Source organism: Macaca mulatta, chromosome X, assembly GCF_049350105.2.
Source record: "Macaca mulatta isolate MMU2019108-1 chromosome X, T2T-MMU8v2.0, whole genome shotgun sequence".
Lineage (NCBI taxonomy): Eukaryota > Metazoa > Chordata > Mammalia > Primates > Cercopithecidae > Macaca > Macaca mulatta.
In genome coordinates this window covers 23518944-23531566 of record NC_133426.1, presented here as the reverse complement: position 1 = coordinate 23531566, position 12623 = coordinate 23518944, and the positions used below count along the sequence as shown (strand labels likewise).

General features: G+C 44.3%; 1 protein-coding gene across 2 annotated transcripts in view; it reads left to right on the top strand.

The window, feature by feature from the left end:
* The first annotated feature begins 260 nt into the window (after positions 1-260).
* Positions 261-12623, top strand: part of ACOT9 (acyl-CoA thioesterase 9) — a 39173-nt gene continuing 26810 nt past the window's right edge. The window contains exons 1-4 of one of the 2 annotated variants that reach the window (XM_015127097.3): positions 261-399; positions 7061-7158; positions 9066-9092; positions 10215-10260. In XM_015127097.3, coding sequence (XP_014982583.1) covers positions 380-399; positions 7061-7158; positions 9066-9092; positions 10215-10260 — 191 coding nt within the window. In that variant the 5' untranslated portion in view covers positions 261-379. The remainder of the gene's footprint in view (positions 400-7060; positions 7159-9065; positions 9093-10214; positions 10261-12623) is intronic. The other variant, XM_015127098.3, reaches the window with a different exon arrangement.

Below are 12623 nucleotides of genomic sequence, written 5' to 3'. Positions count from 1 at the left end.
AGGCGGGGCCGCGCCTCTTCTCGACATCACGCTCTGGCGTTGCTGCGTGGTTCGTTTACTCAACCGAGAATAGGCCGGTCCTCGCTCTAGCAACACGACTTGCACAGCTGATTGAGTAGGAAGCTCCGCAGAGGCGGACTCCAGCCTTCAGTCAATGAACTGGTAGGGTCCGCCCGGCACAGCGCGGCCCCGCCCCGGCACAGCGCGGCCCCGCCCCGGCACAGCGAAGCCCCACCCCCGGACCCCACGGTCCGGCCCCCAGGCTGTCTCGCAGCTAGGGCGCGGTCGGGTGCTCATGCGTCTTTGATCGCCTCAGTTTCCCTCCGCCGACTAGCGCGCGGGACCCGGTTCTCCATCGCGCTCACGGCAGCCTAGTGCAATGAGGCGGGCAGCACTGCGGTAGGTGGCAGCGCGTGGAAGGGGCTGGCAGGGCGGTAGCCTGGGGCGCCCCCGCCTTCCCTCTGAGCTCCGGGCTGGCCCCGGCGGAAGAAGTGGGCCACGTATGGGCATCTGGGCTCGCTGATAAGGGGCGCTCGCCCACTGTGACTCCGGCCGGACATGAGCCCGCCGGCCTTGGGTTGGGAGAACCTCGCCCCCACTTTGGCGACTTCTGGCACTGAGTTTGATATTAAAAGCAAAGCGACACTTTTAAGGGAGGAAGTTGGGTGTTCCCTAAAATTCCTTTCTCCTTGCTCATCAGGGGTGTGGTTGGTAGCCGCGTTGGGGTAGCCCCTTGTCAGAAAGATGGTATTTTGAGTTCTGTGTTACCTCTAGCCCTCCATCCTCCTTTGGAGGACATTTTTAGGATTAAATGCTTGACCTACTTAGGCTGTGACTTAAGTTTGTTGTAACATTGGCAGAGATTGCAGGGTAACTTTTGGCTCCCAGGACCCAAGGACTGTGCGTCTAGGGCCCTGGTGCCTATTTGAACTTTACCTTTAATGAGCCACAAAGCCCTTATAAGAGGCTGGGTGCTTTGATTGGACCACGTGGGTAAGGGAGGATGCCTTTTTGTATATGTAATCTTCCCAGCTGGCACAGTTAAGGCCTGAGGGCCTTAGACTCCGAGCGTATCCAGGTCTCTCTAATCCCTTTCACGTGAGCATGCCAGCCTTTCCGAGTTTTCTGCCTGCTGGCTCCCAGGCTCACACCTACTCCAGTTTCTGAAGTTATCTCGCTGCCAGTGGGCCTGTCCCCCTGATGTGACTCATCGTGCTTTTGACTCACATTAACCCCATCAATTCTCTTGGAGGTCCTGGATCTCTCTCTCACTGTTCCTGGGGACTTTGTTATCAGTTGTAGGGTTCTGTCTCTCTTGTTTATAGTACTTAAAAACAAACAAAAAACCTTTGTTAAACTATTTGAAGACAACTGAAAGTCATTATGAGAGGGGCCACAGTTGACTTTAGCTTGCAATGTGAAAGGTCTTCTACAAAAGCTCCATGGTCCTGTTCAAGTGCTTTCATAACCCTGTGTTCCTTTCTTGAAAATTCTATTGAGGCCGGGCGTGGTGGTGCACGTCTGTAGTCCCAGCACTTTGGGAGGCCGAGGTGGATGGATCACTTGAGGCCAGGAGTTTGAGACCAGCCTGGCCAACATGGCGAAACCCTCTCTCTATTAAAAATACAAAAATTAGCCGGGCGTGGTAGTGCACGTCTGTAGTCCCAGCTGCTCGGGAGGCTGAGGCAGGAGAATGGTGTGAACCTGGGAGGCAGAGCTTGCAGTGAGCTGGGATCGCGCCTCTACACTCCAACCTGGGCGACACAGTGAGACTGTGTCTCAAACAAACAAACAAAAAACTATTGAACGTTAAGCAGATAATCTCTTAGTGTCTAGTGAGAGGAGGAGTTCACAAATGAATATCGACTGAGATGATTAGGTTCTTTGGTGGGCAACCTTTGTAGCTTCTTTTCTTTTTTAGACTTGCAAGAGGCACCTGACTTTGTTTAGTCTCTAAATAGAGGTTATTTCCTCGGAGTGGAGGGTATATGAGTAGCATTGCCTGTTATTGCACTGAACACTCTTCCTTGCCAACTGCTGTATGCTTGGGACCCAGGGCTGAGCCAAGACATTTCTATTCACACCTCCAGGGTGACTTACGTGACTCCCTAGGCCGGCCGTGGAGGCCTTGAGTTCCTTGATTTCCTTTGATTGGAAAGGTTCACTCATGAGGTCCTTGGACTTGAGCGTCACAAAGGCCTCTCCACAGTAAAGGCCTAGAGGTTTTGCTATAAGTAAGACTCCTGAGGGCTTATCAGGAGATAAGCCAGTAACCCTGAGGTACTGAAGTGTTAAGTATTGATTAAAACCATTCTCTCACCTCCTCCACCTCAGTGTGGTTTGTGTGCGTGTTGGGGGAGATCGGAAGAACTGGGCTTCATCCGGACTCTGCTGGTGTGCCCGTTGACTGGCACTGGGGAAAGTCATCCGAAATTGGGGCCTCAGTTTCTTAAGGAGGTTGGTTTGAATCAGAATCTTCAAATATAGGAGGACATGGGGGTATCAAAAAGGGTCTGTGCACCTCCTGAAATAGTATATACCATTTTGTGTGTGAGCAAAAATGTATTCCAGTCCTTCCCACACCCGCTCAAGGTCCACAGTTTCCATCAGATTATCAGTAAATAGGATACCAAATGTAGTGAAGAGTCACCATTACATGCCAGGCGTGGTGGCTCACGCCTGTAATTCCAGCACTTTGGGAGGCCGAGGCGGGCTGATCACTTGAGGTTAGGAGTTCAAAACCAGCCTGTTCAACATGGTGAAGCCCTGTCTGTACTAAAAATACAAAACCAGCTGGGCATGGTGGTGCACAACTGTAATCCCAGCTGCTCGGGAGGCTGAGGCATGAGAATCGCTTGAACTCGGGAGGTGGAGGTTGCAGTGAGCCAAGATGTCGCCACTGCACTCCAGCCTGGGTGACAGTGAGACTGTCTAAAAAAAAAAAAAATTACTATTACCCGAATATTCCCGAATACTATGTTGACAGTATGATGTAGATTTATTATTACCAATATGCTATTGGTGTAAGCAACATTTTTCAAAAAGTGTTCCAATTATGCCTTTGTTGTGTCACAGGAATGTATTTCCAAATTTCTTAAGGCAGCATGCAAAGCAATGGGGCTCTAGGACCACAATTTTCCAAATAAATTGACCAAAGTGTTTCTCTGTATTCATTAACTCCCTTCTTTCCTCTCCTCAGTTGATTCTATGTTTGGCAATGGTCCATGATAGTGCCTGGCTGAGGCAATCTTTCTTTCTTTCTTTTTTTTTTTTTTTTGGAGACAGAGTCTTGCTCTTTTACCCAGGCTAGAGTGCAGTGGTGCGATCATGGCTCACTGCAGCCTTGACCTCCCCAGGGCTCAAGTGATCCTCCCACCTCAGCCTCCTGAGTAGCTATGACCACAAGTGTGCACCACTACGCCTGACTAATATTTTAAAATTTTTTTGTAGAGACGGGATCTCCCTATGTTGCCCACGCTGGTCTCAAGTGATCCTCCCACGTTGGGCTCTCAAAGTGCTGGGATTACAGGCATGAGCCATTGTGCCCAGCCTGGTTCTTTTTGCTCTTTAGAGGAGACTTTGGAGAAGCATGACTTTCTGGAATAATGATAGCTAGAGTTTTTTGAGGACTTGTCAGTATATTAGACATGATCTTCTAGACATGCCCTTCAGGGTTTAATATGTGTTAATTCCTTTATCCTTTTGACAATCCTATGGGATAGGTAGTATTATCCCCATTTTACAGATGAGGAAACTGAGGATCAGGGAGGCTAGGTAACTTGTCTAAGGTCACTCAGCTAATAAGCAGCATGATCGGGCTCTTTTTTTTTTTTTTTTTTTTTTTTTTGAGACAGAGTCTTGCTGTGCAGTGGCACAATCTCAGCTCACTGCAGCTTCCACCTCCTGGGTTGAAGCAATTCTCCTGCCTCAGACTCCCGAGGAGCTGGTACTGCAGGTGCCCGCCAACATGCCCAGCTAATTTTCATATTTTTAGTAGAGATGGGGTTTCACCATGTTGGCCAGGTTGGTTTCAAACTCCTGACCTTAAGTGATACGCCTGCCTTGGCCTCCCAAAGTGTTGGAATTATAGGTGTGAGCCAGTGTGCCCAGCCTTTGGGCTCTTAACCCCTATACTGTATTGCCTCTCACACAAGCAGGACAGAATGATTTTCATCCCTCTTCAGAAAATGCTGCTTCTTAGTGTAACAAAACAATTTCTGTGTATATGTGTATTTATTCAGATATGTGAGACTGGTTATATAGCTCCTGTTAGTGGTGTGTATTCAGGGTATTTAGCCATTCAGAATCAGATCCCACTTCTTATATTGGATACATTTAACATATCTATTATAGTTGCTATTAATGCGTTGGGGGTCATTTTTTTTTTTGCTCTTTCAGCTAATCATAGCAATAGAAAGGATTAGCTTTTTCCAGTGTGTTCTTTAAAACCAGATATATTCAGTTGTAAAATGCTAATTTCTTTTTTTGAGATGGAGTCTTGCTCTGTTGCTCAGGCTGGAATGCAATGATGCCATTTCAGCTCACTGCAACCTCCGCCTCCTGGGTTCAAATGATTCTGCCTCAGCCTCCAGAGTAGCTGGGACTACAGGTGCGCACCACCATGCCTGGCTAACTTTTATGTTTTTAGTAGAGATGGGGTTTCACCATGTTGACCAGGCTGGTCTCGGACTTCTGACCTCAGGTGATCCACCCGCCTCGGCCTCCCAAAGTGTTAGGATTACAGGCGTGAGCCACCATGCCTGGTGGGCGCCTGTAGTCCCAGCTACTTGGGAGGCTGAAGCAGGAGAATGGTGTGAACCCGGGAGGCAGAGCTTGCAGTGAGCTGAGATCGCACCACTGCACTCCAGGTTGGGCGACAGAGCGAGACTCCGTCTGAAAAAAATATATATATATTATCTGCATGCAAAAGTACAGGAATTGAATATTTTTCGTGAAAAAGTAAAACTAAAATATATACGAGAGAGGCTCATTAGCTGTGTGATTGAAGAATAAACAGAGATCCAAAATCCCAAATCCTCCAGCAAGAATTTTGGTCTTCGTAGACCAGCAGGGATTGTGTTGCAACCAAATAAGATAACTGGGTGACTAAGAAGTTCAATTAGCCAAGGAGCATGTACTCATATTTCTGTGTTCTGTGCAATTAGATGATTTGACTTGGTGAAAGGATAAGGATTTGTTCTAACAGCACAGTGTCAACACTGCATGTAGATTTTACAGAATACTGTAAATACTGAGAGACTTTCTCTGAATGCTGTCCTTCAGAAGAGAAATCTATAGTAGCTTGGTCTCTAAAGAAAATTAAAAGTATCTCTTTTTTTGTTGTTAGTCATTGCTTATTCCTACATTAGGTAGTGAGAATTTACTAGTAAATTGAACTAGAATGGGTGACAGTATCTGGGGTTCTGGTTTTTTTTTTTTTTTTTTTTTTTTTTGAGACAGGGTCTCGCTCTATCACCCAGGCTGGAGTGTAGTGGCATGTTCTCGGCTCACTACAACCTCCGTCTCCTGGGTTCAAGCGATTCTCCTGCCTCAGCCTCACAAGTAGCTGGGATTACAGGTGCCTGCCACCACGCCCAGCTAATTTTTGGATTTTTAGTATAAACAGGGTTTCACCATGTTGGCCAGGCTGGTCTCGAACTCCTGACCTCAAGTGATCTGCCTACCTTGGCCTCCCAAAGTACTGGGATTACAGGCGTGAGCTACCACGCCTGGCCTGCAGGGTTCTTGACCTATTCAGTGCCTTGCCCTCTTCAACTGTGCTCTCACAGATCCGTTTATTAATCTGTGATGTTGCCTGTGTGCTACCCCTGACCTAATATTGTGTGATTAGGAGTCAACACTTGGCCGGGCGCGGTGGCTCAAGCCTGTAATCCCAGCACTTTGGGAGGCCGAGGCGGGCGGATCACGAGGTCAGGAGATCGAGAGACGATCCCGGCTAACACGGTGAAACCCCGTCTCTACTAAAAAATACAAAAAAATAGCCGGGCGAGGTGGCGGGCGCCTGTAGTCCCAGCTACTCGGGAGGCTGAGGCAGGAGAATGGCATAAACCCGGGAGGCGGAGCTTGCAGTGAGCTGAGATCCGGCCACTGCACTCCAGCCTGGGTGACAGAGCGAGACTCCGTCTCAAAAAAAAAAAAAAAAAAAAAAAGGAGTCAACACTTAAGCAATAATGAACCAAAATCAACTTATTTTGGGAGAGTAGGTTAGGCACATTTAGTTAGACAGCTTTTATCTTTTGTTTTTTTGAAGTAGGGTCTCACTTTGTTGCCTAGGCTGGAGTGCAGTGGTGCAATCTTGGCTCACTGCAGCCTCGACCTCCTGGGTTCAAGTGATCCTCCCACCTGAGCCTCTTGAGTAGCTGGGACCACAGGTGCATGCCACCACACCTGGCTAATTTTTGTATTTTTTGTAGAGATGGGGTTTTGCCATGTTGCCGAGGCTGGTCTTGAACTCCTGGGCTCAACCTGTCTACCTGCCTTAGCCTCCCAAAGTGCTGGGATTACAGGCCTGTGCCACCGTGGCCAGTAGATAGCTTTTATTTTATTGTGTTGGGACTCTAGAAAATTTCTGCATAAGTTAAATAAACACTTTCTTTGCATCTGGAAAGGGCTAATTCAGTGTTCAAAGTTTACTTTATAATTGGGTTTATCTTATTTATTGAGGAGATATGGTGCGATAATAAAGAACAGAATAAATTGTTCATAATGAGTTTGCTCAGTTGTTTACCAAATCGATTATGGACTTCTGAAACTAATAAAATAGACCAATAATAAATCCATTAAACCTAGTTGCCATCTTTTATTTATTTTGTAGATAATTACCTAATTGGTCTCTGCTCTCAAGAAATGTTTAGTGGGAGAAATGATTTATGGAATAGCCTCATGAAAACATACATACACTTGTGAAACAACTACAGACTCCTGCAAGACAATATATACTAAGGGTGGTATGGCCAGATACTCTGGGAGGAGGGTAGGTCTTTGAGATTGCCAGGGAAAAAGCTGGGGAACCTACTCTGTGTTTTATCTTGTTTTATAGGCTTTGTGCCTTGGGCAAGGGGCAGCTTACTCCTGGAAGAGGACTGACTCAAGGACCCCAGAACCCCAAGAAACAGGGAATCTTCCACATTCATGAAGGCAAGCATGGTGTCTATGTTTTATATGTCTATGTGGTGAAAAACCTTGTTTTACTTTTATTTGAAAGGTATATAGAAATGTAGTTTAGAGCAAATGAGGCATATTAAAGGTAGATCTTTCATAAACATTTCATTGACGAAATGACCAGGATAGCTGCATAATATTAATAGCTTCAGGTAGAAGTCGGCCGGGCGCGGTGGCTCAAGCCTGTAATCCCAGCACTTTGGGAGGCCGAGACAGGTGGATCACGAGGTCAGGAGATCGAGACCATCCTGGCGAACACCGTGAAACCCCGTCTCTACTAAAAAATACAAAAAACTAGCCGGGCGAGGTGGCGGGTGCCTGTAGTCCCAGCTACTCGGGAGGCTGAGGCAGGAGAATGGCGTGAACCTGGGAGGCGGAGCTTGCAGTGAGCTGAGATCCGGCCACTGCACTCCAGCCCGGGCTACAGAGCGAGACTCCGTCTCAAAAAAAAAAAAAAAAAAAAAAAAAAAAAAAAAAAAAAAAAAGTCACATTCAGATTTTGAACTGTTGTTCCTGGGAGCCTTGAGGACTGAGCTCTTTTAGTTAAGCGATTTCCACTTCCTGTGTGTAGGTTCTGAAGGCATGGGAAAAAAGAGATGGGCCCATTAGTTGTACCGAGTAAACACTCCTAGTCCATAGTTATGTTCGAGGGATCCTGTTAGTCCATGCTTAATTAAAGTTAATTTCAATTACCAATATGATATGCAAACTGTGGATTGTCTTTATGAAACTAGGAGTATTCATTATAATTAAAATTTTGGCTTCTTTAAAGGGTCCAAATTATATTATGTGTGTATATAAATATATATGTAAATAAAATTTTAAATTTTTTCCTTCTTGGCCCTCAGTACTTGCCTCTCTTCTTACACTGACTAAGCTAGCAGTAATTATTTTATGTCAGTGAGCATCAGTAGTCCATATCCTGTTTGAGGTACTTTCTATCCATTCTTTTTTTTTTTTTTTTTTTGAGATGGAGTCTTGCTCTGTCACCCAGGCTGGAGTGCAGTGGCAGGATCTCGGCTCACTGCAACCTCTGTCACCCAGATTCAAGCGATTCTCTTGCCTCAGCCTCCCGAGTAGCTGGGATTACAGGCATGCTACACCACGCCCAACTAATTTTTGTATTTTTTAGGAGAGACGGAGTTTCGCCATGTTGGCCAGGCTGGTCTCAAACTCCTGGCCTCAAGTGATCCGCCTGTATTGGCCTCCCAAAGTGCTGGGATATCAGATGTGAGCCACCGTGCCTGGCCTGTTCTTTTTTTTTTTTTTTTTTGAGATGAAGTCTCACTCTGTCGCCCAGGCTGGAGTGCAGTGGCGTGATCTTGGCTCACTGCAGCCTCCACCTCCCAGGTTCAAGCAGTTCTCTGCCTTAGCCTCCCGAGTAGGTGGGATTACAGGTGCCCACCACGCCAGGCTAATTTTTGTATTTTTAGTAGAGTCGGGGTTTCACCATCTTGGCCAGGCTGGTCTTGAACTCCTGACCTCATGATTCACACGCTTCGGCCCTGTCCATTCTTTTATTCAAGGCACTTAGGAGGAAAAAATCAGAAATAAGACTAAATTACTAATGGTTGTTGTTTGCAGTTCTGTAACATTTAATTGTAATTATACACCAAACTTATGGTGTATCCATAATTGTTTGATAGAAAACCATTTTTTCATGAAAGTTAAAATGCATGTTAATATTAATCATATTTGGTTTTGATCACTTAGTTATTGAAGGACTGAGGATTGCTATAGTTAATTTCCTATAACTGGAATATGTATTTTGAAGTGCTAGGAAAAACACATGAACTCAACACAGTATTTGAAATACTATAGATTTATCTTTTAGTTTCCAATTATTGCTGGTTCTCTAATTGATTTTCCCTTTATTCATATAGCATGTTCACCTATACATGTGAATCATGGTGTGTGTGGTAATTAGTATCAGCTTTTCTTTTAAGAGCTTAAATTTTGTAAGCACTAATATATGCTTGCACTTTTGGGCAGTGGCATTAACTAAAATTGCATTCTTTGCCTTAGCTTGATGTAAGTCTTTGCTTCATTTTTCTGGCTTAAACTTTTCTAACAACTAGAAGACTATAAATATATGAGAAATTAATTATAATGAGACTCAGATTTGGATATTAGTATTAGTCTCTGAACTAAGTAATTTGATCTAATACTGCGTATAAGAAGATAGATGGGGGCCAGGCACGGTGGCTCACACCTGTAATCCCAGCACTTTGGGAGGCCGAGGCAGGTGGATCACCTGAAGTCAGGAGTTCAAGACCAGCCTGACCAACATAGTGAAACGCCGTCTCTACTAAAAATACAAAATTAGCTGGGCATGGTGGTGTCTGCCTATAATCCCAGCTAATTGGGAGGCTGAGGCAGGAGAATCACTTGAACCCACGAGGCAGAGGTTGCAGTGAGCTGAGATCATGCTATTGCACTCCAGGCTGGGCAACAAGAGTGAAACTCCGTCTCAAACAAAACAAAACTACAAAAATTAGCCGGGTGTGGTGGCACAGCACCTGTAATCCCAGCTACTGGGGTGACTGAGGCAGGAGAATCGCCTGAACCCGGGAGGTGGAGGTTGCAGTGAGCCAAGATTGTGCCACTGAACTCCAGCCTGAGTGACAGAGCGAGACTCTGTCTCAAAAAAAAAACAAAAAAAAAAACAAAAAAGAAGATAGGTGGGAATCCTGTTCATATCTCCATCATAATGGTTCTTATTGGCTAACACTGATACAGCCCCATTAAATGAATAGTTGAAGTTATCCTTTTCTGTTTGTTTATATAAACCCTGTGATTGGCATAAAGGTATTCATTTGTGCACTAAAGAGACAGTATAGTTCTTTCAGGTTTTTAGGGAGCAGAGGCTTGATCCTGTCCCTGAGCTGTTTGTTGTGGCATTAAATGGAAATCTATGGATCTTTAAATCTTTTGAGTGCATGAATTGCTTTTCATAGTTCTTGAGCTCATTGCCATAATCCGTTTCTCGTATTTCTTTGTTTCATGGAATGTCCTCTTTATTTTTGTTTCAGTTCGAGATAAGTTGCGGGAGATAGTAGGAGCATCCACAAACTGGAGGTATGCATCTTTGTTTTCATTCGTTCTTTTCATCCCCAACGTATTATACTAGGCTGTATGTAGGCTCAGTTGATGGTCTCGCAGTGGGGATGGGGAGCCCTGTGTTCAGAGATAGGTTGAGAAGTATTTTGCTTGGGGGAGAAGGTCAACATTTCAACATGCTCATCAGATGACACCTCATTGTCATGAAAGAAGGTGATTTACGTATATTCTGCATTTTCAAAGTGCATTTAGGTATATTACCTCACTGATTCTCATAACAAAACTTGTGACATGCTTATGACATATGTTCCTGTTCCTTTTTTACACACAAAACTGAAACTCAGAGATTGAATGATTAAATATCAGGGTTTGGGACTTGAACCCAAGTCTCTTAGTTTCTCTGTTTCATGCAACTTGAATCCTTTATTGCTTCTTGTCAGTTCAAAATTAGGCCTCCCATATTGTCTTTATCTTTCTCACAATATTTCCTTGTTGTAAAATAGGATCATATCCCTCTTGGTTTACAGAATTTTGAGGCTACAATGAGATAGAAAAAACACGAGTGATCACTAGATATATAATAATCTATCGTTGGTATAGAAATTAATGACTTATTTTTAAATTCTTTGTATGAAAAATTTCAATTTACTAAAAGGTAGAAAGAATGAATACCTGTGTACCCACCACCTGGATTTGATACTTATTAATATTTTGCCAAATTTCCCAATATACACATATGCTGAAGCATTTCTAAATAAATTATAGATACAACACTTCAGCGTGTATCTCCGGTAAATATTTTATAAACCAGCCTTTGCTTATCTCCAGCAAATAAGACATTCTCTCATGTAATCAAATTGACAGCAATTCCTTGCTAGTATATTACTCATCCATAGTCACATTTCCTTAACTGTTACCATTTTTTAAAAAATAGATTACTCCTTTTAACAAAAATGTTTTTATAGCTGTTTAAAAAACATCAAGATCCAATAAAGGATTGCATATTGCATCTGGTGGTTATGACTCTTTAGTCTCCCCTAATCTAGGGTAATAGACAGTCATCCTTCCCCCATTCTTCCCCCATGAGCTTGACTTTAAGGAGGCCAAGCCATTTGTCTTGAGAATGTTCCACATTCTGGATTTACTGGTGTTATTTAACTCATTCCTCTATCTCCTGTATTTTTTGAAGGGTAAACATTTCTGGAAATAATACTTTATAAGTTAAGCTTAGAAAGACATCTTAGCTAATGTTCTTATCAACATTGTCGTTCCGTATCCCCTTGTCTCTCTTTTCTCTTCCACCTTAATCTTCTCTTCTTTTTCTTCCCTTTCTGTCCCTTTTCATGTTCTGTTCTTCTTTACCTTTTGTTCTGCCTTCCATACTTCCTTTGGATATAGTCCATTTTCCCTCCTCTGTCTCTCTTTCCTGAAATTGAAGGCAGAGAGAGAGAGAGAACTGGGGCTCAAAGAATCCGAGAACTGTCAGGTGAGAAATGGGAATATAAAGTAGAGTGGCCAACCCATTCTTTAGCGTATATATTTATATATATACTATTGTGTCCATCTCTCTGAATTTTTAATTTAATTTCAAATATTCTAGTCTTTGAGTAAACTTTTTGATAAGGGTGAATATATGGCTCATTTGGGTATATCTATATCACTTTTAAGTTTTGTTTTTTGTTTTTTTTTGTTTTTTTTTTTTTTTTTTTTTTTTTTTGAGACCGTCTTGCTCTGTTGCCCAGGCTGGAGTGCAGTGTTGTGATCTTGGCTCACTGCAACCTGTGCCTCCCACGTTCAAGCAATTCTCCTGCCTCAGCCTCCCAAGTAGCTGGGATTACAGGTGCCCACCACCACGCCTGGCTAATTTTTTGTATTTTTAGTAGAGATGGAGTTTTGCCATGTTGGCCGGGCTGGTCTCGAACCCCTGACCTCAGGTGATCCACCTCTCTCGGCCTCCCAAAGTGCTGGGATTACAGGCATGAGCCACCGCACCTGGCCTTAAGTATGTTTTTCTTTCTTTTTTTTTTTTTGAGACAGAGTCTTGCTCTGTCACCCAGGCTGGAGTGCAGTGGCGCAGTCTCGGCTCACTGCAAGCTCCAACTCCCGGGTTCACGCCATTCTCCTGCCTCAGCCTCCCGAGTAGCCGGGACTACAGGCGCCCGCCACCACGCCCAGCTAATTTTTTGGTATTTTTTAGTAGAGACAGGGTTTCACCGTGTTAGCCAGGATGGTCTCGATCTCCTGACCTCGTGATCTGCCTGCCTTGGCCTCCCAAAGTGCTGGGATTACAGGTGTGAGCCACCATGCCCGGCCTAAGTATGTTTTTAAGCTTGAGAAATGATACCGGAAATGATCAATTTCACCAAGTGGTGGGTGGTAAG